The sequence below is a fragment of the Malaclemys terrapin genome, chromosome 9, assembly GCF_027887155.1.
Source record: "Malaclemys terrapin pileata isolate rMalTer1 chromosome 9, rMalTer1.hap1, whole genome shotgun sequence".
NCBI lineage: Eukaryota > Metazoa > Chordata > Testudines > Emydidae > Malaclemys > Malaclemys terrapin.
In genome coordinates, this window is record NC_071513.1 from 48,828,545 (window position 1) to 48,856,259 (window position 27,715).

The 27,715-nt window shown below is 50.1% G+C and overlaps 1 protein-coding gene across 11 annotated transcripts in view; it reads right to left on the bottom strand.

The window, feature by feature from the left end:
• KIF1A (kinesin family member 1A) overlaps positions 1-27,715 on the bottom strand; it is a 182,945-nt gene that overhangs the window by 84,523 nt on the left and 70,707 nt on the right. For 4 of the 11 annotated variants that reach the window (XM_054039618.1, XM_054039624.1, XM_054039619.1 and 1 more), the window contains exons 11-17: positions 27,545-27,620; positions 27,084-27,162; positions 26,313-26,455; positions 25,707-25,733; positions 16,747-16,880; positions 11,028-11,107; positions 8,240-8,315 (exon numbers count right to left, since the gene is read on the bottom strand). In XM_054039618.1, the coding sequence (XP_053895593.1) occupies positions 8,240-8,315; positions 11,028-11,107; positions 16,747-16,880; positions 25,707-25,733; positions 26,313-26,455; positions 27,084-27,162; positions 27,545-27,620 (615 nt within the window). Of the gene's footprint in view, positions 1-8,239; positions 8,316-11,027; positions 11,108-16,746; positions 16,959-25,706; positions 25,734-26,312; positions 26,456-27,083; positions 27,163-27,544; positions 27,621-27,715 lie in introns of all 11 variants that reach the window. The other 7 variants (XM_054039625.1, XM_054039621.1, XM_054039620.1 and 4 more) reach the window with 3 other exon arrangements.

Here is a 27,715-nt window from a genome sequence, read left to right on the forward strand (position 1 = left end):
GTTCTGTGAGGTTAGCCGTTGCAGAACCAGGTATGGAGCATGTTAAGGCTGTCCAGATTGATGGCAGGGAATACCTGGGGCAGAGGGATACAGGGGCCCAGATTTCTCTGGTTAAGCAGAGTGTGGTCCAAAAGGCCAGTATGTTGTCTGGCAAAATGGCAGAGATTGTGGGGGTGGGCAAACGCAGATTCCTCACACCACTAGCTAAAGTCCATGTGGTTTGGGAAGGTTTGGAAAGTGTTTTGACTGTGGGGGTAACGGAACACCTTTTGTTCGACCTGCTCCTGGGTAATGATTTTTTCCGTGTAGCCCAGGTTAAAGTATTTGCCTGTAGTAGGAGGGGGTATTATGCTGGGACCCCCAAGGGAAAGGGTAAGGTCTCTCCTTGATTCTTCTGCAGCAGGGAGAAACCACATGCTTCCAGGTGGGAGGATGGTTGAGACCAACTCCTGCACTGCAGTTGGAGGCAACACCGCATCAGGAAAGGATGGTGGTGTAATGCCTGCCAGGGAGAGAACTGTCCAGGTTGTTAGCTGCCAGCAGGTTGCAGCTGAACCAGAGGCAAAACCAGCTCTAGGGAGCAGGGAGAAATGTGTCCCAGAAGAGAGCCCAGAGAAGGGGCAAGGGATCTCAGAAATCACTGAGGTGGGTGAGGATTCCTGTGACTCTGTAACACAGGGAAGCAGTGTGCTTCCAGGTGGGAAGGTGGTTGAAACCAACTCATGCACTGCAGCTGGGGGCAACACCACATCAGGAAGGGATGGTGGTGTAATGCCTGCCAGGGAGAGAACTGTCCAGGTTGTTAGCTGCCAGCAGGTTGCAGCTGAATCAGAGGCAAAACCAGCTCTAGGGAGCAGGGAGAAATGTGTCCCAGAGGAGAGCCCAGAGAAGGAGCAAGGGATCTCAGAAATCGTTGAGGTGGGTGAGGATTCCTGTGACTCAGTAGCATAGCTTGGGGGGGGGAGCGGGGGAGCAGCCGCTCCCCCACTGAGCACAAGTGGCACCTTGTCAATTTCTCGGCGCCTTTTTACTCACCCAGGGGAGCGATCAAAAAATAAAGGCACCATCCGCTGCGGCGCTTTTATTTTACTCACCCGGCGGCGCTCCAGGTCTTTGGCAGCACTTCGGTAGCAGGATCTTCACTCGCTCCGTGGGTCTTCGGCAGCATTTCAGCGGCGGGTCCTTCAGTGCCGCCAAAGACCCACAAAGCGAGTGAAGGGCCCGCCGCCGAAGAACCGGAGCGCCGCCAGGTGAGTAAAAGCACCGCAGTGGGTGGCACCTTTTTTTTTTAATCGCTCCCCCTGTTCCCTCCACCTGGCTATGCCACTGCTGTGACTCTGTAACACAGGGAAGTCGGGTGCTTTCAAGTATGGGAGGGGCTGAGACTAGCTCCTTTCCAGCAGAAGGCAACATGCCCTCAGGCGCAGAGGCAGGAGAGGTGTTGTCAGGGATTAAGGAAACTATTCCAGTTGTTAGCTGGCAGAGTTCTGCAGCTGAACAAGAGACAGAACCTTTCCTAGGAGGCACAGAGAAATGTGTCTTAGGAGGGGGCCCAGGGGAGGAAACTGGGGAAGGAATAGTGAGGGTACAAGAATGTCTCCTCACTAGTCACTTTGGGCAGGATGCCCAGAACACTAGGAGGGTGACTGGGTCAGCATCTGTGCACTCAGGCACTCAGCCTGTGACCCAGGTTTTGAGAAGGAACTGTGTAACCGACCTCCTGGAGGGGCGCAGTCCCACAGCTGACTTCTCAGGGATAGAGAAAGGGGTGAGGGCGGGTACCCCAATCCAGGTCCCGTTTTTTCAGGATGCTATTTCTGATAAGTTTTTGGAAAGTAACTGTGTCTCTTTAAATCAAGATGTAGCTCCAATGCCTGTGGTAACAGAGAAGTTGGGACCAGGAAATTGCCACGTGGTAGTCTGCCAGAATACAAATGAACCAACTGACAGAGAAGGGGGTGTTTTCCCCCAGGCTGGTAAGACTTAGAGAGCAGTTATGGGAAAGCTGCTGGGTAAAGATGAATCTGATCAAAGGATAAACACACCTAACCCACAGAACACAACCCTCTAGGGGGCAGGGAAGGACTCAGTGCTGGGAGGGGAAAACACAGGGTAACCCCAAAAGGGGAGATGGATTTTCTGCATATCTACAGTCCTGGGGTTGGGAGACCACTCCCCAAAAGGCCAGCTAATGTGCAGGATCCCCCTGAACACCTTTCTTGCCAGACCCTGAGGCACCAAAATTCCAAAAACATGATTAAATTAAGAGCCCACACAAAGGGAAACACTGGAGGGAAAGAAAAGCCAGTGACTGATTACATGGGAGAGAGTCAAAGGACACCATGGATAATGAACAAACTACACTATCTGAACAGAGGGTGTGGTATCTTAAAGATACTTGTAAACACCCATCTGTGATAAAAATGTTGGTATTAATCTTAAGATTTGGGGATAAACATTTTGACACTGATGTTAAACCTTATGATAATGCTACTTTTCAATTAATAACTGTAAACAGGTTTAAAGCTTATCACAGCAGAGAAACCATAAAAAACCTGGTTTGCGGTGTGTGAATGGGGAAACTGAGGCACACTGCCTCCTGGCCTTAATGGCTGGATGCCAAGAGACCTATAACACAAACTGCCTTCAAACTAGTCAGTGACTAACCCTCTTACAGTAAACTAAGAGGGGAGGTTTGACGCTCTGTACCTTGGGGGAACACCCAAGCACCCCTATGTTCGTCCTTACAATATGATTGTGTGGTATCCAATGCAAAGTTTGTCATGTCAGGTGTCTTCGGAAGGCTCATAATGCACTGAGCATGGTTGTTATAGTGATGTTACAGTAGTTGTTATTGTAATGTTATAAATTATAATTTCATGTATATATTTATGAGGCTGATAATGTATCCTCATAGCTTAAAATAAGCCCAGGCAAAAACTCTCCAAGAGCTGAGAGGCAGTTCACACCTCATCACATCTGTATGGGACAAACCCAGCCCAGTCTCACAGGAACAAAGGATATTGACCTAGACAGCAACAAAGAATCTGTTGGACTCTCGAGGGAGTCACCCCTCTTCCTTTGGTCAGTTTGGGACTGCAATGAGGTAATGCTCACTTGACTCTGAAGTGGGGGGCAAAGCCAAGAGGGAAGAAAGGACATTATAAAAGGGAGAGGCATTTGCCATGCTCTTCTTCTCTCTCTTCCACCTACATCTAAAGACATCACCCCCAAGCACCTGAAGCTCTGATCAAAGGGGAGAGCCTGGCTGAAGAGCAACCAGCCAGCCTGTGGTGAGAAGCATCTCAGTTTGTAAGGGCACTGAAAGTGTTAAGATCAGCTTAGAATGCGTTTTGCTTTTATTTCATTTGACCAAATCTGACTTGTGCTTTAAGTTATAATCACTTACAATCTATCTTTGTAGTTAATAAATCTGTTTGTTTATTCTACCTGAAGAAGTGTGTTTGGTTTGAAGCATGTCAGAGACTCTGCTTGGGATAACAAGCCTGGTACATACCAATTTCTTTGTTAAATTGACGAACTCATATAAGCTTGCAGCATCCAGCGGGCATAACTGGACACTGCAAGATGGAGGTTCCTAGGGTCATGTCTGGGACCAGAGATATTGGCTAGTCTCATCCGGTTGCAAGTAGCTGGGAGCAGCTTACACGCCAAAGGCTGTGCATGAACAGCCCAGGAGTGGGGGTTCTCACAGCAGAGCAGTGTAAAGGCTGGCTCCCAGAGTCAAGGACTGGAGAAGCCTAGCAGATCACTGGTCCAGATAACACCAGAGGGGAACGTCACATAAGGATTTTCAAAGGGGGCTAAAGAGAGTCAGGTGCCCAATCCCACTGACATTCACTGGGCTTCTAACTCCTTTGACAGTCCCTGCCGCCCTGAACAGTGCCTCACAAGCTGATTAAAAATCAAAACAGAAGCAGGAACAGCACAGCTGGGGCCTGGCTCCCCTGTGCCCTGCATCTCACCAGGCCATTTACTTTCATGCCAAGGGGGCATATCAGGCTTTCCATTCACAGCAAGCTCAATTCACACCAGCTTTGCACAGGTGCCAGTGACGGCGCCACATGGGATTGGGGGAAATCAGGTCTGTTCAGCATTGATGTTACTTCTCTAATTGGCTTGGAAAATGTAAAGAAATTTGCCTCAGCTGTCTAATACCACCCAGCATTTGAGTAAAAGTCAAGTGGATCGTGTGAGCCAAGGGGCATGGACATACTACTGTAACACAGGAGGGCCTACTACATCCTTTGAGCTGGAGCTGAGATTCCTGAATTCACCAGCACATGGTACAGCAGCTTCTTTATTCAATTACAGCCAGCCAAGTCCTCCCATGGCACAACTAACGCACCCCAAAATGGCCAAGGACCAACCGTGCTGCTAGGAGGAAGCGCTCAGTGCTGGAATTTTAGCTGCCAGAAGCAGAGCACTTCTGGGAGCAAGCTCACACTGTTATAATCTTAAACCTGATTGATCCCTTGTGGGAGAGCCTCTAAAATCACAACAATAAAACCAGTCTAAATGCCATGCAAAGAGGATCGGAAACTGTCCCTCATGCAAGGGCAAACAGTCAATACACACTGAGGAGTGGAAGGGTTGTTTATTAAAAGATGAAGATCACAGACCTCAAGCAATTCCTGATTTATAGGATTAGGTGATTCCTGAGTTGGGTTCCTACACCCTCAGTCCCTGCCTCACAGGAAGAGAGCCCCCAGATGCACAAGTAGAAAGAATTAGTTACTGAGAGCTTGGCTACACTTGCAAGTTAGAGCGCATTAAATCAGCCCCGAGCGCCCTAACTCCTGAGGTGTCCACACTGGCAAGGCACTTAGAGCGCCTGGACTCCGCGGCTGAAGCGCCCCTGGTAATCCACCTCCACGAGAAGCATAGAGCTTACTGCGCCCTGGCTGAAACACCGGGGTGTCAGTGTGAATGACGTATTGCATTATTGCACTGTGATTGGCCTCTGGAAATGTCCCTTAATCCCTTGAAGTCAAGTGGCCACTCTGGTCATTGTTTTGAACTCGGCTGCAGGCATGTGGATATCCCCTTTCAAAGCTCCATTTCTGACAGCCGGCATGCTTATCTGCTCCCGGACACAAAGCAAACCATTATTGTGGAATGCTGCTGCTGCAGAGGCAGGTGTTTGTGCCTGTGTGTGAGAGAGAGGCGAGGGTGGGGGGAGGGGGAGGCTGATGTCAGGGTTTCCCCCTGCCACTGTCTGAACTTACAAGACAACATGCTGACACACTCTCTGCCCCCCAAAACACATCTCTCCCCCCACATACACAACACACACTCTGTCACATTCCACCCCCCCCCCCATTTGAAAAGCACGCTGCAGTCATCTGCACACTGGGATAGCTACCACAATGCACTGCTCTCTGTGGCGTTGCAAGAGCTGCTAATGTGGCCACGCCACTGTGCTTGCAGCTGACAATGTAAACACACGGCAGCACTTTCCCTGCTACTGTCTCCGAGGGCTTGTTTACCTCCCAGCGCTCTACAGCTGCAAGTGTAGCCAGAGCCTAGGTCTATCTGACAATTGGGAGTAGCCAAAATGTCTCTTCTGCATCCTCCAACCAATCTACTAAAGCCTGGTTGCAACAGAAGATGAGGTCACTTCTTTCCTCCTCCCCCGTCATTGAGCTGGCTTCTTCCACTTCTTCCTCTCACTTTCTCATCTAGATCTTCCTGCTTTGCAGCCTGTGTTAAGCTAACCCTTACAGCCTTTGCTTTGCCCTGGGACATCAGGTCTAACTTGGGGAGGACTGCTAAGGTGGTTTTTGTTAGGATATTGTACAAGTGTTTGTGGACAAGAATCTCCATAATGCCTGCATAAAATTCACCTCCTCATGCTGTATTGGGCATCTGAATAAGTGGCTTGATTTTTAGAGTGCTGAGCTCTGATTAACTACACTTTCTGATTTATCCAGGTGCCAAATACGAAGTTAAGTGCTTTGTTATAGGGTGACCAGATGTCCCGATTTTATAGGGACAGTCCTGATTTTGGGGTCTTTTTCTTATATTACCCCCCACCCCAGTCCCGTTTTTTCACATTTGCTGTCTGGTCACCCTAGCTTTGTTATAGGGATCCACTTTTGCAAAAGGCCTTACTTTCTTGCTCTACCCATCTAGTTAAGTGTTAATTAGACACCTGTTGCCTGGGTATCTATCTACTAATGGTACTTATATGGCCCATTTATTATAGCATCTAAGCACCCCACCATTGCTAGGGTATTTACCCTCCGAACACTGCAGGAGATAGGTGTGACATTCTGTACCTCGGAGGAACACCCAGCACCCCCATGTTCATCCTTACAATATGCTTGTGTGGTATCTAATGTGAAGTTTGTCATGTCAGGTGTCTTCGGAAGACTCATGATCTACTGAGCATTGTTGTTATAGTAATGTTATAGGTTGTAATTTCATGTATATAATTATGAGGTTGAAAATGTGTCCTCATGGCTTAAAGCAAGCCAAGGCAAAAACTCTTCAGTTCACACCTCATCAGGACATGTACGGGACAAACCCAGCCCATCCTCACAGGAACAAAGGACACTGGCCTAGGCAACAACAAGGGATCTGTTGGACTCTCGAGTGAGTCACGCCCCCTTCCTTTGGTCAGTTTGAGACTGTGATGAGGTAATGCTCACCTGACTCTGAAGGGGGGGGAGGGCAAAACCAAGAGGGAAGAAAGGACATGATAAAAGGGAGAGACATTTGCCATGCTCTTCCTCTCTCTTCCACTTCCATCTACAGACATCACCACCAAGAGACTGAAGCACTGATCAAAGGGGAGAGCCTGGCTGAAGAGTAACCAGACAGCCTGTGGTGAGAAGTATCTAAGTTTGTAAGGGCATTGAAAGCGTTAAGATCAGTTTAAGATGCATTCTGCTTTTAGTTCATTTGACCAAATCTGACTTGTTATGCTTTGACTTATAATCACTTAAAATCTATCTTTGTAGTTAATAAATCTGTTTGTTTATTCTACCTGAAACAGTGTGTTTGGTTTAAAGCGTGTCAGAGACTCCCCTTGGGATAACAAGCCTGGTACAGATCAATTTCTTTGTTAAAGTGATGAACTCATACAAGCTTGCAGTGTCCAGTGGGCATAACTGGACACTGCAAGACGGAGGTTCCTAGGGTTGTGTCTGGGACCAGAGATATTGGCTAGTGTCATCTGGTTGCAAGTAGCTGGGAGCAGCTTACATGCCAGAGGCTGTGCATGAACAGCCCAAACTTATTTGTCTGTGCGACTGGCTGAACAAGAAGCAGGACTGAGTGGACTTGTAGGCTCTAAAGTTTTACATTGGTTTATTTTTTAATGCAGTTATTTTTTGTACGTAATTCTATATTTGTAAATTCAACTTTCATGATAAAGAGATTGCACTACAGTACTTGTAGTGGCAGAATTGAAAAATATTATTTCTTTTGTTTTTTACAGTGCAAATATTTGTAATAAAAATAACTATAACATGAGCACTGTACACCTTGTATTCTGTGTTGTAACTGAAATCAATATATTTGAAAATGTAAAATAAATGACAGCCCTAATAACAACAATAATGTATAATATATAGTGCCCAACCACAGCTCTTTAGTATGTAAGCGATTGGGGGCAGGAACAGAGGTTTCCTAGAATGCCTGGCACACTTTGGGACACTTCTACGGCATTAATAATAATTCAGCGTCTTAAACCCACGATTAAGGACTTCCATACTCCATGGCAAACTGGACCTAAATCCTGCACCAAGGAATCCCTGGGTTTTACAGCAACCTGGTGTGCAAGACAGCTAATTCAGGGGCTACTTCATTTACATTGGAAAATGGAGGTTTTTAATAAGCTGCATCTAAAAAGAAATCATACAATCATTCCAGGAACCCAGGTTATTTTATTTTGACAGTAAATTCCCCACCTGGAGAATTGTGGCAGGCAGTTTGGGAACAGGAAGGGAAAATTAGCTGGATGTTTCTATTAAAACAAGCAGCAGTGAAACAGTGAACAGGGTTGATGTTTAAAGTGTCATTTTTATGTTTCAGAGTCAACACCCACTGAGCTAGAGGGGGTAGTTCACATGTCTCAGAGCTATTCAGAAATGAGCTGGACTAATAGGAATTTAGCAGGTAGGTATTTTCCAAGTGCTGCTGCTGGGCAGTAGGTATATTTTTAGAAGGATCTGATTGGCCTGACGGAAGAGATTAAAGGAATCCTACCTACCTTTTTAGGAGAGAACACACCCAGGGTGCCTCCATCTTCTCTCATGGCCACGCCCATTTCTGCCAGCAAAGCTTCCCTGAGCAACAGCAAAAGCAAAAGTCTGTCAAAACAACCTGTGTTGTTAGTTTTTTGCATCAGAGCAGCCCCTAGAGAAGCCAACTGAGATCAGGATCCCACTGTGCTAAGGGCTGCACAGACACAGACCCTGCCTCAAAGCGCTCACAGTCCAACTGGAAACAAGGCGAATCTAGCGCATGGAACAAACCAATAGAAGGAGGAGGGCAAAGGTGGACGAGGGTAACTATGAGAGGAACATGTGTATATACAGACTAGCTATGGGCTTTGTTAGATATTTGTATAGTGCTTAGGAAAATGACCCCTATTATGAGAGTTCAATTAAACAATTAAATCAATAAAGAAAATTAATGATTTCAGTAATTCCATTTCCTCTAAGCCCTCTAAATTAAGGCAGACATTCGATTTATAATATTTAGCTAGTACCGGGTATTTGAGGATCTCAAAGCACCTTATAAATGTTAATGAAGTAAGACTCAGCTGTGAAGCAGGATAGTACCAGAGGTGAAAGTGAGCCGGTACGGTCCGGTACAGATTGGACCAGCTTCCGTGGTGGTGATTTAAAGGACCCAGGGCTCCTGCCACTGCGGGGAGCCCCGGGCCCTTTAAAGCACCGCCGGAGCTCTGGCAGCCGGGCTCAGGCAGGAATTTAAAGGGCCTGGAGCTCCAGCTGCTGCGGGGATCCCCGGGCCCTTTAAATCCCAGCCGGAGCTCTGGCAGCCGGGCTCCCGCAGTGATTTAAAGGGCCCAGAGCTCCGCAGCGGCCGGAGCCCCAGGCCCTTTAATTCGCCTCTGAGCCCCAGGGGCTCCCAGCCACCTCTGCAGCTGGTAGCTCTGGGGTGATTTAAAGGCCCTGGGGCTCCCGGCCACAGCTGGAGCCCCAGGGCCTTTAAAGCTTGAAAGGCCCTGCCTCTTCCGGTTGAGGCCATGCCTCTTCTGGTTGAGGCCACACCCCTGCTCAGGACTCCGGCGTACCAGTAAGTCCTTTAAGTTACTTTCACCCCTGGATAGTACTATTAGTTCCGTGTTACAGATGGGGGAAAAAGAGAGAGATTAAATAACTTGTAGGAGGTCATGAAGAAATCTTGTAGACTGATTTGGTGCCTTACCAATAGGACCATCCACCTCTTCCTTTTGGAGGGCTGATCACTGTATTGAAATGGTTGTACGGGGACTTTATCTTTTCTTTCTCTCATCTCATTCACTTCTAAAATACACCTGTCCCCTCACCTCTGACTGCCTCTGGAAAAGGGGCTGTGGGCATTGTGACATTGCACTTCATAATGTTTTATGGAAATATGCTTGTGAGTGTAAATATAATGTAACTGGAATATGCTTTATGCAAAAGGTCTCTTGTAAGATATCATTACAAAGCTTATAATCTACTGAGTGTGTTCATCCTATTTGTATGAATGTATCATTCTTGTATCTAAAACTAGAAATATGAAGTATAACTCTAAGGTCCTATTGTAATTATGCAAAGTGTGGGCCATTAATGGTGGTTTGGAAGCTTGATGGTTCCCACTGACTAGGACAATTGGTTGTAAATGGTCTGTTTACTTGCAAACCTTCCTGGGTGCGTGCGGGCCAGCCCTGGAAGAATGGAGGCTGGGGTCTCACAGGACAGGTGACCATGTCACCTGATACTGGAATCCATCTTAAACCTGGTGCTTTTCCATTTAGAAGGAGGGGTGGGGACCCAGAGAGACAAAAGGTTCCCGCCTTGTGGCAAAGCTATAAAAGGGGGTGGAACAGAACAAAGGGGGCTGCCAGTCATGAGAAAACCCCTAGTTTCCACCTAAGATGTCTGCTGAAACTAACAAGGACTGTACTAGTGGAAAGGATTGGGCCCAGACTCGGAAGGCATCTAGTCTGTGAAAGAAGTTTATCGGAACATCTCTGAGGGTGAGATTTTACCTGTCAATCTCTTAATGTATTAGGCTTAGACTTGCATGTTTTTGCTTTATTTTGCTTGGTGACTTACTTTATTCTGTCTGTCATTACTTGAAACCACTTAAATCCTACTTTTTACACTAAATAAAATCACTTTTGTTTATTAACTAACCCAGAGTAAGTGATTAATACCTGGGGGAGCAAACAGCTGTGCATATCTCTCTGTCAGTGTTATAGAGAGTGGACAATTTATGAGTTTACCCTGTATAAGCTTCAGACAGAGTAAAACGGATTTATTTGGGGTTTGGATCCCATTGGGAACTGGGTGTCTGGGTGCTCGAGATAGGTGACCTGCTGAGCAGTTTTTGGTTAAAGTCTGCAGCTTTGGGGGCAGGGACCAGACCTGGGTCTGTGTTGCAGCAGGTAGCATGTCTGGCTCAACAAGGTAGGGTTCTGGAATACCAAGCTGGCAGGGAAAACAGGCTCAGAGGTAATCTCAGCACGTCAGGTGACAGTCCCAATGGGGTCTCTGACCGAACATGTCACAGGCATGTGTTGTGTCAGCATAACTGGGTCTATGCAAAGTCCCCTACAGGAGTCATTAGTAGAGGAGGAGCGTCAGCCATGCTATTGACGAAACTGGGGTAAGGCCCGATGGTCTTACTATCCTGGCTCTTCCTGGCTGCTGACGTCACTACAACCAGCACAGGCAGATGAACTGACCCCAGGAAGCCCCCATGGAGGGGAGGTACAAAGGTGGCATAAAGTGAACTGGACACTGAGTGAATGGGTCTTGCAGACATCACTACTGTACACTCACCTCTCCATGCGGATTGCTTCTGTCCTCCGCAACTTTTCTTCCCAGGTCTCATTCAGCTCAGCAATGATCTTCTCTGTTTCCTGGCAAGCAGAGTTTAAATGTTAGTATTTCGTGACTGCTGTCACCTTTGGTAACAGAACTGCAAATGCTCTTTTAGGCTTTGCTCCGGAATCTCTGTTCTACAGAAATCACAGTCACAGCGGCATTTACTAAGTCACACCACACAATGATCTTGCATAATGGATACAAATGAGACAGCTCTGTTTCCTGGCTGCAGAATGTGAATCCCAGATCCAGCCTGGTTTCAATGTAAAACACCCCTCAGGGAAAAGGCGGGATAAGAGGTTTTTCAAAAAACCCTTACACCAGTCACAGTATTTGAAGACATGTTAGGAAAGCAGATGATCCTCGGGCCTGCCATTCGGCACTGGGCAGGACTGGGCCCACACTGTGGCCTGATGGCTCTGCTGGCAAACCAGCATCAGTGATGGCTTCAGCAAAGCTCTCCCAATAGTGAGTTTGTTAGTTACCTGTCACTGCCAAGCCATGAGGGGAAGTACAATATCTCACCTTTTGAGAGTGAGCCACTAGACTCAAGATGGTCTTTTTAGCCTTTCAACAGAGTAGGGAATAAAATACATACATAAAATCTCAGGCCAACATTTTCAGACGTGCCCACTGATTTTGGGTGCCTCAATTTTGAGTTGCAACACTTTAGAGGAGCCTGATTTTTAGACAACATTAAGCACCCTCCCTCTGAAAATCTCTACATTCAAATTTCACTCTTTAAGGGGTCCAAAATTGGGCACTGTAAATCATGGGTTGCTTTTGAAACTTTTGGCCTAGCAAAAGACGGTTACTAACCTTTTTGTGACTGTTGTTCTTCGAGATGGGAGGTTGCACATGTCCATTCCGCGTTACGTGTGTACGCGCCCTGAGCATCGCTGTCAGAATTTTTTCCCCTAGTGGTATCCATCGAGCTGGCTCCAGTGCCCCCTGGTGCCACACGCTCATAGCACCGGTACAAGGGCCCCTTCTGAGCTCTGCCGAGCCCGCATCCCTCCTTTTCTTCTTACTGACAACTCTGAGAGCAGGGACGGTTGATTGGCTTTGCTTGCACATGTCCATTCCAAGTTAACTGACTCACAAGCAGTTGCATCGGAGGTGGACTCGAAGTTCAAGGACTGCAACACCACTCGGCCAAAGTGTGCATCGTCTCTGGCCTGCTGGGTGAGGGCATAGTGCGATGAGAACCTGTGCACTGAAGACCAAGTTGCTGCCTTACAGATATCCTGGATGGGAACCTGCACTAGAAAGGCCGCGGAAAAGGCCTGGACCCTCCTGGAGTGAGCAGTGAGATTCGGCGGAGGAGGAATGCCTGCAAGATCATAACAAGTTCGGATACATGATGTAATCCAAGATGAAATCCTTTGGGTGGGGATGGGGAGCCCCTTCATTCTTTCAGCTATCGCTATGAAGAGCTGCGGTGACCTATGAAACAGTTTTGCATGGGGGCTCCGCCATGAGGGCTCGGATCTCTGATGCCCTCCTGGCCGAAATAATTGCCACTAGAAAGGCTACCTTCCATGACAGATGAAGCAGCAAGTATGTCGCTAGTGGCTCAAAGGGTGGCCCTGTCAAACTGGAGAGAACCAGGTTCAAATCCCATGGCAAGATTAGCTTCCTCATCTGTGGGAATATCCTCTCTAGACCTCTGAGGAAACAGATCATCTCCTCATAGGAGAAGACCGGCTTGTTGTCAACCTTTGAGTGGAATACTAAGATGGCCGCCAGGTGGACCTTAATCAAGGAGAGGGCCAAGCCCTGCTCTTTCAGGAAGAGAAGGTAGTCCAGGATGAGTTGCAACATAGATTGCATTGGCGGGATTCCCCATTCAGAAGATCAGAGGGAGAAATGCTTCCACTTCAACCAATACGTTGCCCTTGTGGATGGCTTCCTACTGCCCAGGAGAACTTTACGGACCTGCTCCGAACAAGCCTGTTCATCAGGATTTATCCATGAAGATTCCAAGTCCTCAGATGCAAAGAGCTGAGTGTCGGGTGAGTCAAATGTTCATGGTCTTGTGAGATTAAATCCGGATGAAGCGGAAGCTCGATCAGAGTCTCCCAGGAAAGATGGAGAACCATGGTGTAACAGTGGTGTCTGGGCCACTGTGGCAGGGTGACGACTCACCGGCATGGCGCTTCCTGCTGGTTGTCCATGGAATTAGCTCTTTCCAGCCCGGAGCGCCCTCTGCGGGCCGCGTCTCACCTGCCACTGGCCCCCGTGTCCCTCTTGGACCCTGGTGCCCTTCTATGTCAGGGTTCTGCCCCCGCAGTAACCCACAAGCTGGGTCTCCCCACCTAGGGGAAACCCCAACCCTCTATCCCCACCTTGCCTCAGTGGCTACTGCCAGTCATCCTCTAGCCCCTGCTCACTGGGGCAGACTGCAGTCTGTAAACCACTCATCATCGGCAATGGGGTCAGACCAGCTGCCTCTGCCTATATCTGGGCTGTCCCTCTGCAGCCCTAGTACCCTTTTGTGGGCCCTTAACTCGGCCTGCAGCCTGGGGCTCTGCTAGGCTGGAGCTCCCCAGCTCCCTCTGCCCTTCCCCAGCACTGCTCCACCCTAGGTACCCTCCTCAGCTCCCAGGCAGCCAGGTCCTCCTCTCTCTAGAGCCAGGGAGAGAGTGTCTCCTTTGTCCTTCTGGCCCACTGCCCTTTTATAAGGGCCAGCTGGGCCCTGATTGCACTGGCTACAGCTGTGGCTGCTTTCCCAATCAGCCCAGCTTTTCCCCTGCCACAGCCCTCTCCCGGGGCTGTTTTAAGCCCTTCAGGGCAGGTGCAGGTTAACCACCCCGCTACAGCCACGCTGGAGTTATCAGTATGACTCGAGCTTGGTCCTGCTTGATCTTTGTTAGCACCCTGTGGATCAGCAAGATGGGTGGAAAAGCGTAGAGCAGATGAGACGACCATGGCAGCAGAAAGGCATCTGTGATTGTCCCAGGACTGTGACCTCTCAGGAAGCAGAACTGCTGGCACTTCCTGTTCATGCGGGTGGCAAATAGGTCTATGTGGGGGACAAATAGGTCTATGTGGGGAAACCCCCATTTGCGGAAGATATCCATTGTGACATCTGGGCACAGTGACCACTCATGGTGAGTGGAGGACTGGCTGAGGTGATCCACGATATGGTTTTGAACCCCTGGCAGATACAAAACTTCGAGCTCGATGGTGTGGGCAATACAGAATTCCCATAGATCAGCTGCCTCTTGACATGGGAAGAACGAGCCCCGCCCTGCTTGTTGATGTAATACATGGCTGACGTGTTGTTCATGAGAACTGATGCTGTCAAGGTCATAATGTGGGGCAAGAACACTTGGCAAGCAAGCCAGACTGCCCTGAGCAACTTGATGCTGATATGGAGAGAAAGTTCCTCCCTGGATCACAGACCTTGAGTCCTGAGGTGTTCCAGGTGGGCTCCCCAGCCCAGAGCCGAGGCATCGGAAAGCAGATGAAAAGATGGCTGGGGTCTTGTAAAGGGAATCCCTTTGAAGACCGTCCGGTGATCCAACCACCATGTCAAGGAGTGGAGGATGAGGGATGGCACCATGATTGCCCTGTCCAAGTGGTGCCTGGGAGCGCAGTACACCGTGGCCAGCCAGGCTTGGAGAGGTCTGAGTATCCGCCTCATGTGTCGTGCTACATAAGTGCACAAAGTGTCTGAGGAGGCTCAAACAAAGTCGGATAGTTGTGATCAGTTGTGATTGCAGGGAATGAATTAGCATTGAGATTGCCCGAAAACGTTCCTCCAGGAGGAGGGCTCTTGCCAGCAGGGAGTTGAGCACCGCCCCGATGAATTCTATTCTCTGGATAGGTGTTGGGATTGACTTCTGCACGTTAATGAGATGACCCAACATTTGGCAGATCAACCGTATTAGGTTGATGTCAGACTCCATTTGTGCTCGAGACCAGTCCTTGATGAGCCAGTCATCAATAAATGGGAACACATGAACACCTCTTCTCCTCAGAAACACTGTCACAACTTCCATGCACTTGGTGAAGATTCATGGGGTGGCCTAGAGACTAAAAGGCAAGGCCATGAATTGATAATGATCCTGGTTCACCACAAACCTCAGAAATCTTCTGTGGCCATGGAAAATCGAGATGTGGAAGTAGGAGTTTTTTTAAATTGAGAGTGGCATACCAATCCCTGGTTCCAGTGACAGAATGATGGATGCCAAGGAGACCATGTGGAACTTCAGCTTCCTGAGATAGTGGTTAAGTTGACACAGGTCTACAATGGGTCTGAGTCCTCCCTTGGCCTTGGGTACCATAAAATACCAGGAATTGAATCCTTTCCCCCTTAACGGCAGTGGAACCACCCCTACAGCTCCCATCCAAAGGAGAGACTGCACCTCCTGCTCTAGCAGAACCTCATGAGAAGGGTCCCTGAAGGGAACGGGGAAGGTGGGTGGAACGGTGGGGTAGAAATAAAGTGAAGGTTCTAAGAAAATTCTATTGTGCTCAAAACCCAGCAGTTGGAAGGGAACCCAGTCCCTCAGAAAATGGGAAAGGCAGTTAGAAAAGATATGGGTGACTGGATCCCGAGTAGGAATTGGTAGGCCGTCCTCGATCAATTCATCAAAATGAGTGTTTTGAGAATCCCACGTGACATGGGGCTGACTGAGAGGGTCCTTTGAAGGAAGAAGATGGTGGAGGTGGCCTGCGCCCAAACCCCTTATTCCTCTTTCTCCGCTGATCATGCCTGGCTAACTGGGCATAGAAATGCCCATAATGCTGCAGCCTATACGGTCTCCTGGGTTGTGCTGGAGAATGCAGGCCCAGGGACTTCAGAGTCGCCCTACGATCTTTTAGGCCATGAAGTCTGGCGTCCATTTGCTCTGAAAAAAGCAAGGGCCCCTCAAAAGGCAGGTCTTGCAAGGTCTGCTGTACTTCCTGCGGGCACCATGACGCCTGTAACCATGAGCTCCTGTGCATGGTAACTGCCGTGGCCATAGATGTAGCTGCAGAGTCCGTGGCATCCAGGGCTGCCTGCAGAGAGGACCCCATCTTGCCCTCCTCCACAAGGGTGAAGAACTCCTGCTGGCTGTCATGGAGAAGTCTGTTTTTGAACTTGTTCATTGCTTCCCACATGTTAAAGTCATAGTGGCCCAGCCAAGACAAAGAGGAGAGTTCCAACAGCAGTCACGGGCAGTAAGAAGGAACTCAGGGACACGGGCTCAGCACGGCCCCTTATACTGGCACTATGAGTGCGCAGCACCACGGGGCACCAGAGCCAGCCCAACAGATACCACTGGGGAAAAAATTCCAACAGTGATGCTCAGTGTGTGCACACACCTAACTCGGAATGGCATGTGCAAGCACGCGAAGAAGAACTGAGCTTCTGGAAGCTTTCTAAACCTGTGGGGAAATCTCCAGAAGGTCATCTTGGGGGCCTGGACTCCACAAAGTGTCCCTGTCAATAAAGTACCTGCTCTCCTCATTTGATTTCATTACTTCGTAAGAAGCAGGAGGCTGCAGGAGATAATCTAGGAGGTGCACAAATTATAATAGCAGAGCCTGGGCTGTTACAGTCGCTATCCGCAGGTTCAAATGCCACCATGGGGGATATAAAATGGATCTGTTGCCAGATCAAGTGTGTTTCATCTTCCCCTAATCTCAATGCAGCATGATGTCAGCATCCTCAGGCTCTTACCTTCAGCCTCTCAATGGCCTCTTCACTGCCTGGAGCAAACATGATCCGTTCATGGAGGCTGGAGACAGAGGCAGCTCGGCTGGACAAGGCTGACAGCGAGGAGGACGGGCTCATCCCCACTAAGGCATTGGTCACTGTGGAGAGATTGTCAGGGCGTTGACTCAGTTCTGCCAGGCTACGGTTACCATTATTGTTCTCAAAGTCGGTCATGTCTATGGGGCAGGGAAGGGGGAAAGAGGGAGGGATGGACACGTGGACAGGAAGAAGGAAAAGGAAGATAGAGAAAAGAAAGGCAGTTGGGAAAAAGTGACATGATGCGGTGAGCAGAAAGCTAGAAATTAAAACACAGAAATACACACAGCGTCATGTGCCAGTGACAGGGCTAGAGGCACTCACACCATCTCTCCGCCAGAAGAAGCATTCACACCACATCCAGAACAGCCACGCTAAGTGTTGCTAAATGATTCTTTGTGCACCCCCGCCCCCATTATGTCCCCTGGCTTGTCAGGCGGAGAGCCAGGTAGAGGGCAGGAAAGCTTACTAATGACCGGGTTGGTTAATGGCTAAATGGGCAGAAGACCCCAGTTGCCATTTTGGCCCCAATATGGCCTGATGTTCAGAAGAGCCTAGGGCACTGGGTGCTGCTCTCTTGTGAAAATCTGGCCATGAGTGTCACAATGGGAACTGCTGGATCTGTACAATGCAATGCTTAACATCACAGGATCCTGGGCCATGACTGAGGCTCCTAGGAGCTACCACAGTCCAAAGATATTATCACAACAATGGTGGCTCTCCTCAAAACCTGACCCATGACTCGATCTTCCCTTGGCTGGGCTGGTTTGTGTTCATTTCCCCAAGAATATTTAAATGACTGGTGTTTTGTTCCCTTGAGCATTAGTCTGAATATGGGAATCCAGGAAAGCACGAGATGATTCACACTGGGGGAGCTCGCGCAGCTGCTCCATGTCTAACAGCTTTGTGTCTTTGAGCAGGAGGCTGTTGGGAGACAGCAGGGAGAGCCTAAGGGAGTGACAAAGCCAACCAAATGGAGTGATCACCACTCAGTGAGGGGCTGGAGAAGTAGGAGTAACGGAAAGTTGTCTTTGCCTGGGGACCTGCTGCATGTGATCACCATTGCTGTGCAGCCAGAGACTGTGGCTGAATAGTGGCGGGGTGACAGTATCTCAGGACAACTTCCCTATGGAATCACTACACATAGCACCGGCCACAGTGGCACAGTGTTAGCGGAGAACCAAAGAGCTGCTGACATGGGGAGAGCCATCACCAGGGGGATATGCGGGAGCCAAGAAGCAACAATCACTAGGTGTGATTGTGACAAAAGGAAATGAAATGTCAGTCTGCTAGACAGCTCACAAGTCTGTCATTCTCCCTCAGCCAGGCAGGACCACAGCTATTTCTAAATCTGACCCAAATGCTCTTTCTTGTGCAAAAGAGGATGGGAAAAGGCCTTTAAAGTCTGAAAATGTCCCAATCTTGCTCTTCTCCTGCTCTCTGCCTTTGTGGAGAGCTCCCTCCACTCTCTCTGAGACATGCAACACCCCAAAAGATTTTTTCTGCCACTTCTCCTCTTTATAAAGGTTACATTATCCAATCAGAGAATAGAGCCCATGACCAGTGCCCAATCAAATGGAATTCCTTATATCGAGTGCTGATAAGTATGGCTCTACCAAATTCATGGTCCATTTTGATCAATTTCACAGTCATAGGATTTTAAAAATCGTAAATTTCATGATTTCAGCTATTTAAATCTGAAATTTCATGGTGGTGTAATTGTAGGGGTCCTGACCCAAAAAGAAGTTGTGGAGGAGGGGTCACAAGGTTATTGTGGGGGGGACTGCAGTATTGCTACCCTTACTTCTGCAGTGCTGCTGGCGGCGGCACTGCCTTCAGAGCTGGGTGGCTGGAGAGCAGCGGCTGTTGTCTGGGATCCCAGCTCTGAAGGCAGCGCTGCCACCAGCAGCAGCGCAGAAGGATGGCATGGTATGGTATTGCCACCTTTACTTCTGCGCTGCTGCCTGCAGAGTTGGGCCCTCAGTCAGCAGCCGCCACTCTCTGGCCGCCCAGCTCTGAAGGCAGCAGAGCAGAAGTAAGAATGGCATCGTATGGTATTGCCACCCTTACTTCCACACTGCTGCTGGGGGGGCACTGCCTTCAGAACTGGTCACCTGGACAACAGCCACCTCTCCCCAGTCGCCCAGCAATGAAGGCAGCTCAGAAGTTAAGGGTGGCAATACTGTGAACCCCCTTAAAATAACCTTGCAACCCCCCTGAAATTCCCTTTTGGGTCAGGACCCCCAATTTGAGAAATGCTGGTCTTCCCCATGAAATCTGTATAGTATAGGGTAAAAGCACACAAAAGACTATGTTTCACAGTCTGTGACATGTTTTTCATGGCGGTGAATTTGTAGGGCCCTACTGATAAGAGAACCAGGGACAGTTAGCAAACAGCCTGTAGGGGAGATGTATATTCATATAATTTACCTGTCCAACTATGATGCATAACAACCACCACATTTTTAGGAATCCTGGCCAGTTCATAGACAATTTGCAAACAGGAACGTGATGAGGGCTGACACAAACTGTCTCATGGGGGCAGTCACACTGCAGCTGCGCTGTTTGTTCTAAGCATTGGTACCTTATACGTGATCTCCTTTCATGTGTTAGGATGAGGTTAATGTTAGCGACTACAATTGTTTCTGATAATGGCCTGGTGTTGAGTCTGCGGGTGGGGTTAGTGCATACATCTGCCTACATTTAGCATTTGGCTTGACACTTGGACTCCTAGGGGAGTTCTCATGGAAGCCTCCAAAGTCTCTTCACTTCTGGTGGTGCACAGCAGTGGCTGCCATGGATCCAGGCCCCAGAGCCAAGAGAGTGATGGAGAGAGATGGGGCCTGCCCACGTGGGCTGTAAGAAAGGCAGCTTTGCAATGTTGGAGATCTGGCATTGTCCGGGGTCACTGAAAGCAGGGAAGGAATTACTGTGCTGCTGGTTTAAAAACTGTTCAGATGTACTGGACACCAGCAGTCTGATGAAAGGCCTGAGGAAGAGGGCAGCCCAAAAGCCAGCTGAAAGCACTGCCAGGCCTTTCCGGGATTGGCTGTAGGCAGGTATGGGGTCAGCGGTAGCTGCATACGAGAGTGGGCGGAGTTCGCCAAAGCTGCGAGGTCTCATTGTCAGAGGTGCTGAGCTTGACCCCAGCTGAGGCTGTAGGTACTCTGCATCTCTGGAAGCCAGGCCCGGAGTGACTGACATGGGGCTTTCTGAGCTGGCTGTGGGGGCTTCTCTGTGGAGTCGCTATCTGCAAGTGTGCAGAGGCTGCTGGTCTTGGCACAGCGTGCCCAGCACTGACATTTGAAGGCTGGTCCTGACAACACCTGCTCTGCTGGCAACCTGTTCAGGGGCCTGGCTAGAACACGGCACAGCCAGCCAGCTCTCTCTCCATTAAAACCCCATCTGCCTCATGATGCCCGGTTAGAAACGACTCTGCTTCATCAAGCTGCTTGGGGCTTTTGCTGAGCCTTCGCCTCTGCTCCCCCAGGTCTGAACTTCCTGGGGCACCAAGGGCAGGATGGTAGCTGCAGCCCTGCTCCAATCAGACACCCCCTTGTGGACCGGGAGGTGCTGGCCAGGCCTTCCCCCCTTGCCCTCCACAACCACAGTCTGGCTGCTGCGGGGTGGGTGTATCAGGAAAGGCGCACTCTCCCCACCCGGAGGGCACTCAGAATCCAGCCTTTCAGATTATGCCCACAAAAAGGACTCTGTGAGGGGCTAGGGCAGGGGCGGGCAAACTTTTTGGCCTGAGGGCTGCATCAGTTTCATAAATGGTATGGCCAGTTGGGGGGGGAGGGTGTGGCCCGGCCCCCACCTCCTATCTGCCCCCCCCAGGACTCCTGCCCCATCCAACCCCCCCCGTTCCCTGACAGCCCCCGCCCCCCCCGGACCTCTGCCACATCCAACCATCCCTTCTCCCTGTCCCCTGAGACTGCCCGCGGAACCCCTGCCCCTGACTGTCCCCTGCCGCCCCGTCCATCCCCACTCCTTCCTGACTGCCCTTCCAGGACCCCTGCCCCCATTCAACCCCCTGCTGCCCCCCGACCACCCCGCCCTCTATCCACACCCCCACCCCCTGACCACCACCCTGAACTCCCCTGCCCTCTATCCAACCCTCCCTGCCCCCTTACCGCACAGCCTGGAGCACCGGTGGCTGGCGGGGCTACAGCCGCGCTGCCTGGCTGGAGCCGGGCCACGCAGCTGCTGCCGCCACCACACAGCTCAGAGTACCGGGTCAGGCCAGGCTCTCCAGCTGTACTGCCCCAGGAGCTCGCCACCCAGAGCATTGCGCTGGCAGCGTAGCAAGTGTGCTGAGGCTGTGGGGGAGGGGGAAAGGCAGGGGAGGGCCCGGAGGCTAGCCTCCTGGGCCAGGAGCTCGGGGGCCGGGCAGGACGGTCCCATGGGCCGGATGTGGCCCACGGGCCATAGTTTGCCCACCTCTGGGCTAGGGGCAACAGCACAGTGCCTGGCAGGCCATGAGGGGCCCCCTTAAAGCCACATGTTGGGGCCCAGATTTTACTGACTTTTTCAAAAATTTTTTCCCAGGATATTCATGGCTCCCCTCTCGCTACACTATAGCAAACCTCCAGTCCCCACCCCGTGGAGAAGGTGCAGAGACATATATACGACTTACGAAGAGGGCCACCACTCTGGAGGCATTTGTTAGTAGCCCTTGGGTCCACAGGCACCGACTTTGTCCTTTCCCAGAGGTTCTTGACCCCGCTCTGCCTCAGGCCTTTCCCCCACTCCATCCCTTCCCCTAAGCCCCTACCCCGTCCCACCTCTTCCCCACCCCGCTCCGCCCCATCCACTGAGTGCACCCCGCCCTCGCTCCTCCTCCTCCCCCTTCCTGCGCCTCCTGCACACCGCTAAACAGCTGATCCGCAGCGGGCGGGAGGCACTGGGAGGGAGGGGGAGGCGCTGATCGGTAGAGCTTTGCACGGATACAAAAATGTGGGGAGAAAAGGTGGAGGAGTTGTACTGTATGTAAGAGAGCGATATGATTGATCAGAGCTCCAATATGAAACTGGGGAAAAGCCTGTTGAGAGTCTTTGGGTTAAGTTTAGAGGCGAGAGCAACAAGGTTGATGTTGTGGTATCTGCTATAGATCACCAGACCAGGACAACGAGGTAGACGAAGCTTTCTTCAGACACCTAACAGAAGTTTCCAGGTCACAGGCCCTAGTTCTCATTGGGCACTTCAATCACCCTGACATCTGCTGGGAGAACAATACAGCAATGCACAGACAATCCAGGAAGTTTTTGGAGAGTGTTGGGGACAACTTCCTGGTGCAAGTGCTGGAGGAACCAACTAAGGGCCATGCTCCTCTTGACCTTCTGCTCACAAACAGGAAAGAATTGGTAGGGGAAGTAGAAGTGGGTGGCAACCTGGGCAGCAGTGATCATGAAATGGTCGAATTCAGGATCCTGACACAAGGAAGAAAGGAGAGCAGCAGAATACGGACCCTGGACTTCAGAAAAGCAGATTTTGACTCCCTCAGGGAACTGATGGGCAGGATCCCCATGGAGGCTAATATGAGGGGGAAAGGAGTCCAGGAGAGCTGGCTGTATTTTAAAGAAGCCTCACTGAGGGCACAGGAACAAACCATTCCGATGTGCAGAAAGAATAGCAAATATGGCAGGCGACCAGCTTGGCTTAACAGAGAAATCTTCGGAGAACTTAAACAGAAAAAGGGAGCTTACAAAAAGTGGAAACTTGGACAGATGACTAGGGAGGAGTATAAAAATATTGCTCAAGCATGCAGGGGTGTAATCAGGAAGGCTAAAGCACACCTGGAGTTGCAGCTAGCAAGGGATGTGAAGGGTAACAAGAAGGGTTTCTACAGGTATGTTAGCAACAAGAAGGTCAGAGAAAGTGTGGGACCCTTACTGAATGGGGGAGGCAACCTAGTGACAGATGATGTGGAAAAAGCTGAAGTACTCAATGCTTTTTTTGCCTGGTCTTCACAGACAAAGTTAGCACCCAGACTGCTGCACTGGGCAGCACCGTATGGAGAGGAGGTGAGCAGCCCTCAGTGGTGGAAGAACAGGTCAAGGACTATTTAGAAAAGCACAAGTCCATGGGGACAGATCTAATGCTGAAGGAATTGGCTGATGTGATTGCAGAGCCATTGACCGTTATCTTTGAAAATTCATGGTGATCGGGGGAGGTCCCAGATGATTGGGAAAAGGCAAATATAGTGCCCATCTTTAAAAAAAGGGGAGAAGGAGGATCCGGGGGACTACAGGCCTGTCAGCCTCACGTCAGTCCCTGGAAAAATCATGGAGCAGGCCCTCAAGGAATCCATTTTGAAGCACTTGGAGAAGAGGAAGGTGATCAGGAACAGTCAACATGGATTCACCAAGGGCAAGTCATGCCTGACCAAACTAATTGTCTTCTATGATGAGATAACTGGCTCTCTGGACATGGGGAAAACGGTGGATGTAATATACCTTGACTTTAACAAAACTTTTGATACAGTCTCCCCCAGTATTCTTGCCAGCAAGTTAAAAAAGTATGGATTGGATGACTGGACTATAACGTGGATAGAAAGCTGGCTAGATCGTCGGGCTCAATGGATAGCAATCAACGGCTCAATGTCTAATTGGCAGCCAGTATCAAGCAGAGTGTCCCAGGGGTCGGTCCTGGCACCCGTTTTTTTCAACATCTTAATTAATGATCTGGATGATGAGATAGACTGCATCCTCAGCAAGTCTGCGGATGACACTAAACTGTGGGGAGAGGCAGATATGCTGGAGAGTAGAGATAGGGTCCAGAGTGACTTAGACAAGTTGCAGAATTGGGCCAAAAGAAATCTGATAAGGTTCAACAAGAGAAGTGCAGAGTCCTGCATTTAGGATGGAAGAATCCCATGCACTGCTACAGGCTGGGGACCGGCTGGCTAAGCGGCAGTTCTGCAGAAAAGGACCTGGGGATTATAGTGGACGAGAAGCTGGAGATGAGTCAACAGTGTGCCCTTGTTGTCAAGAAGACTAACGGCATATTGGGCTGCATTAGTAGAAGCGTTGCCAGCAGATCGAGGGAAGTGATTATTCCCCTCTATTCAGCACCGGTGAGGCCACATCTGGAGTATTGCGTCCAGTTTTGGGGCCCCCACTACAGAAAGGATGTGGACAAATTGGAGAGAGTCCAGCGGAGGGCACAGAAAATTATTACAGGACTGAGACACATGATTTATGAGGAGAGGCTGAGGGAATTGGGCTTATTTAGTCTACAGAAGAGAAGAGTGAGGTGGGATTTGATAGCAGCCTTCAACTACCTGAAGGGGGGTTCCAAAGAGGATGGAGCTGGCTGTTCTCAGCGGTGACAGATGACAGAACAAGGAGCAATGGTGTCAAGTTGCAGTGGTGGAGGTCTAGGTTGGATATTAGGAAATACTATTTCACTAGGAGGGTGGTGAAACACTGGAATGGGTTACCTAGGAAAGTGGTGAAATCTCCATCCTAAGAAATTTTTAAGACCTGGCTTGACAAAGCCCTGGCTGGGATGATTTAGTTGGGGTTGGCCCTGCTTTGAGCAGGGGGTTGGACTAGATGACCTCCTGAGATCCAACCCTAATCTTCTATGATTCTATGAACTGAGACCAGAAATCCAGGCCGGCTTCTCACAAGGAAAGGAAGTCTGACTCATAAGTATGTTCCCAATGGACCAAGGGATCCAGGTCAGGCAGTTGCTAAAAGGAGTCAATGGTTTGAGATCATTCTACCTGCACTCGGCTCCCGTCAGCTGTTAGTTCGCCTGGGACCATAGCGGGGTAATTGTGGGCTGTTTCTCTGCCAAACTGACATGGATTGTAGCTATGCCACTGACCAGGGATGTCAGCTGGACTGTTCACAGCTCTTTTACAAACAAGGTGCAGAATGCAGGGCCTCCCAGCATGCCAGCAAAAGTCAGTTCACTTTGTCAAGTCTAGGAGCACATGTTCAGTAGCCCTGCTGGTCCCAGTACAACCAGCAGCAGGATCAATGCTGGGTCACTGGGAACACTTGTGATTTTATATCAGTGGTAGGAAGCAGATAACTTAGTGCCCATAGTTAGGGTATTGCCAGCAGAACCAGTACTGGAATTGGTACTAATCCCAGGCCCAGCAGAAGCAGCAACAGCACAGAAGCAGCAGAAACCATAGTTACAGCATGGAGAAAAGAGGCCCAGGAAGTTCACTTAGAAAACCAATTCCATCTCACATGTTTTGGAGGAGAGCGCAATGCAGGCAAATTCTTCAGCTAACCCCTGGCCACTCCGGTACATTGGCTCAAAGCCCAACCAAGGCACTGACTGAGAGAAGCTGGCTAGCCTCAGTCTGGCTTCCCCAGCTCAACACCCAGGACCATATGGCTTGGGGCTGCACTACCTCTTGTGCAGAGCTGACACAGAGTTTGAAGGAGACTGGTGCATGGACTCCCCAGCCCTTGCCATATGTCAATCCCCCCCCCCCCCCCAGCAGATGGTGCTGTGGAGGTCCCTTTGCTTGTGGATCTGGGAGAACCATCAAGCATGACAGCCTCACATGAGGGCCAAGGATGAGCCTTCTAATGAGGAAAGGGAGCTCCCTGTGCGAAGAGGTTACTATGTCAATGCAGGCAGTTGCCCACCAATCCTCCTGAGTGATCTGTGCATCCTTGGCCGGAGCAAAGTCCTGTCAGCTCTCAAGCTGAGCACTGTGGCAGGGCACTGCTGAGGAGGAGCAGATGACCACCTTAACACTGCCACAGCACAGCTGTGAGAGCACACAAGCTTCCCATAGCTGGGCCCTTGCTTATAGGCTATTGGACTCCTTTGCCATGCTGTATGTATGTTCCTTTGCTACGACCGAGTCTTGGAGAAGCAGTGAAGCACATAGAACACCCACAATGGGAAATACACACATTTAGGTCGTCCTGGAGCAGTGTTAGCTAAGAGAAAGAAAGGAGAGGGAGTGGGAAGAAAGACAAAGAAAACAGAACAAGAATAGGTTCATCTGTATAGGACTAAGGAACAGAGAAGCATGCCCCTAGGTTGAGAAGAGAAGCCATAGATTGACCCAGCCTGGGGACATCTCCCTGGGAGCAACACAGGGAGCGCTCACCAAGCTGAGACTGGCGCTTTGTTGGGACAGGAGTCCTGGGACTAATAGCACAGAGGATGAGCCTGTCCCCGTGGAGCCACCCTGGGGCTGGAGACTAGGGTTCACGGTCAGCATGAGGGGCATAGGCTAGAGTCCCCAGGATTGTGGTGATTGCATGCATCTCCCTGATGTCAGTAGGGGACTTTCCCAGCAGGCTGTGGCAGAGATGCAGTGTCAGGGAGAGGAACTACAAGGAGCAACAGGGCAAGGAATGGAGATGTCTTTGTGATGTAATGCCATTGCACAACATGATGGGGATGAGGATGGCTGAGCCTGTCCTACCCCAGTAAACTGAGATTTAGAGAGCTCCATCTTGCTTCTCCTAAGCAAATCCCAGTCCCAGCCAAGAGCCCAGAGAGGTACGTACTGTCAATGATGTCTCCAAGACCCTGGGCGTAGAGCAGATCTCTCAGACGAGCCACCTCATCCTTCAGCTCCCTGATCAGCTTATTGTTAGGATCCTCATTAATGACAGCGTTGCATCTGATCTGTTTGGCACGGTCAGCATACCTGCAGAAACAGGACCAATCACTAGACTTCCTATAGCACTCACTCAGGTCTGAGACAGCATGGGCCAGGGGCTATGGCATTGGACTGGCATTCAGGAGACCTGGGGTCTATTTGTATATAATAACATAAAGCATGGCTTCTGGCAGAGCCCTGGTTAGCACAGCTCAGACATCCGAAGGCTCCCTCAGAGCTGTAACCTTCCGGCCATGAGGCTCCCCATTCTACTCCCATCTGCAGTAACAGGTGGTGGGAGGACACAGAGCAAATCCGGCAACACAAGGGAGAGCATCACAGTGTAGTCTAGTGCCAAGCTGGGAGAGGGACTAGGAAGACCAGTGGCTGGAGGTGGAGGAGAGTGCTCTGTAATGCTACTGACAGAACGAATTGTTAGGGGCCTGAATGGTTAGGGAGCCTCATCTGCTGCTTTGACATTGACACAGAGCAGTGATGAGCACTGCCCAGAGGGGAGCTCTGTATCAGTGAGGGGCTATGGAACAGTAGTGGAATGAAGGAACAGTGAAGGCAACAGGAGGGGAATGTCTAAGGCTGTGACTTCAGATGTCACACTCCATGTTCCCCAGCCCCTGTGCAGGGGACGTGGGGATGAACTGTTGTCACAAAGGCCTACCTTAAAGTACTGAGGGTCTCATCGTAGTTGATATCAGCAGGGCTGAGAGCAGCAACCATAGCAGTCCTGGAATTACCACCTGCCAGAGAAAAAAAACTCTTGGCTCCATGAAGTGGATCTGTTCCTGGGCCCTCTTTTTAACCCCCCTTCTCTCTGCTTTCCCCTTCCTGTCAGAGCATCCCTATCATTCTGCCCACAGAGCACACATACCAAACAATATCCCCACCCCGCAACCCCCCCAGCTCACATGGTCACATAGAACTCCAGCACAGGAACAACCAGTGCTTTGAATGGGTTGGGAGAGTCCCTGACAGCCGGAGGGCAGAGGGAGGGGGAGGAGTTAAAGCAAGGAGACTACAAAAGTTCAGGAGACAGGGACCTCTGGAGGTCTGTTGCCTCGAAATTCAGTGAGTTAAGGCCAGAATGAGGGCAAACTAAGTGAACCAGACTCCTTCCCTCACCCAGGTTTTCCCGGAGGAGCCAGGTCAGCACGGAGTCCCGGTACGGGATGAAGTCTGTCTTTTTCTTCTTTTTATTCTGGAGGAAGAGAGCACAGCAGGGAAATGAGACACCTCGTTCTCTTCAAAGGTAGTAGGCTCTCAGTCAGTATCAACCAGGGTCATTCGCCTAGT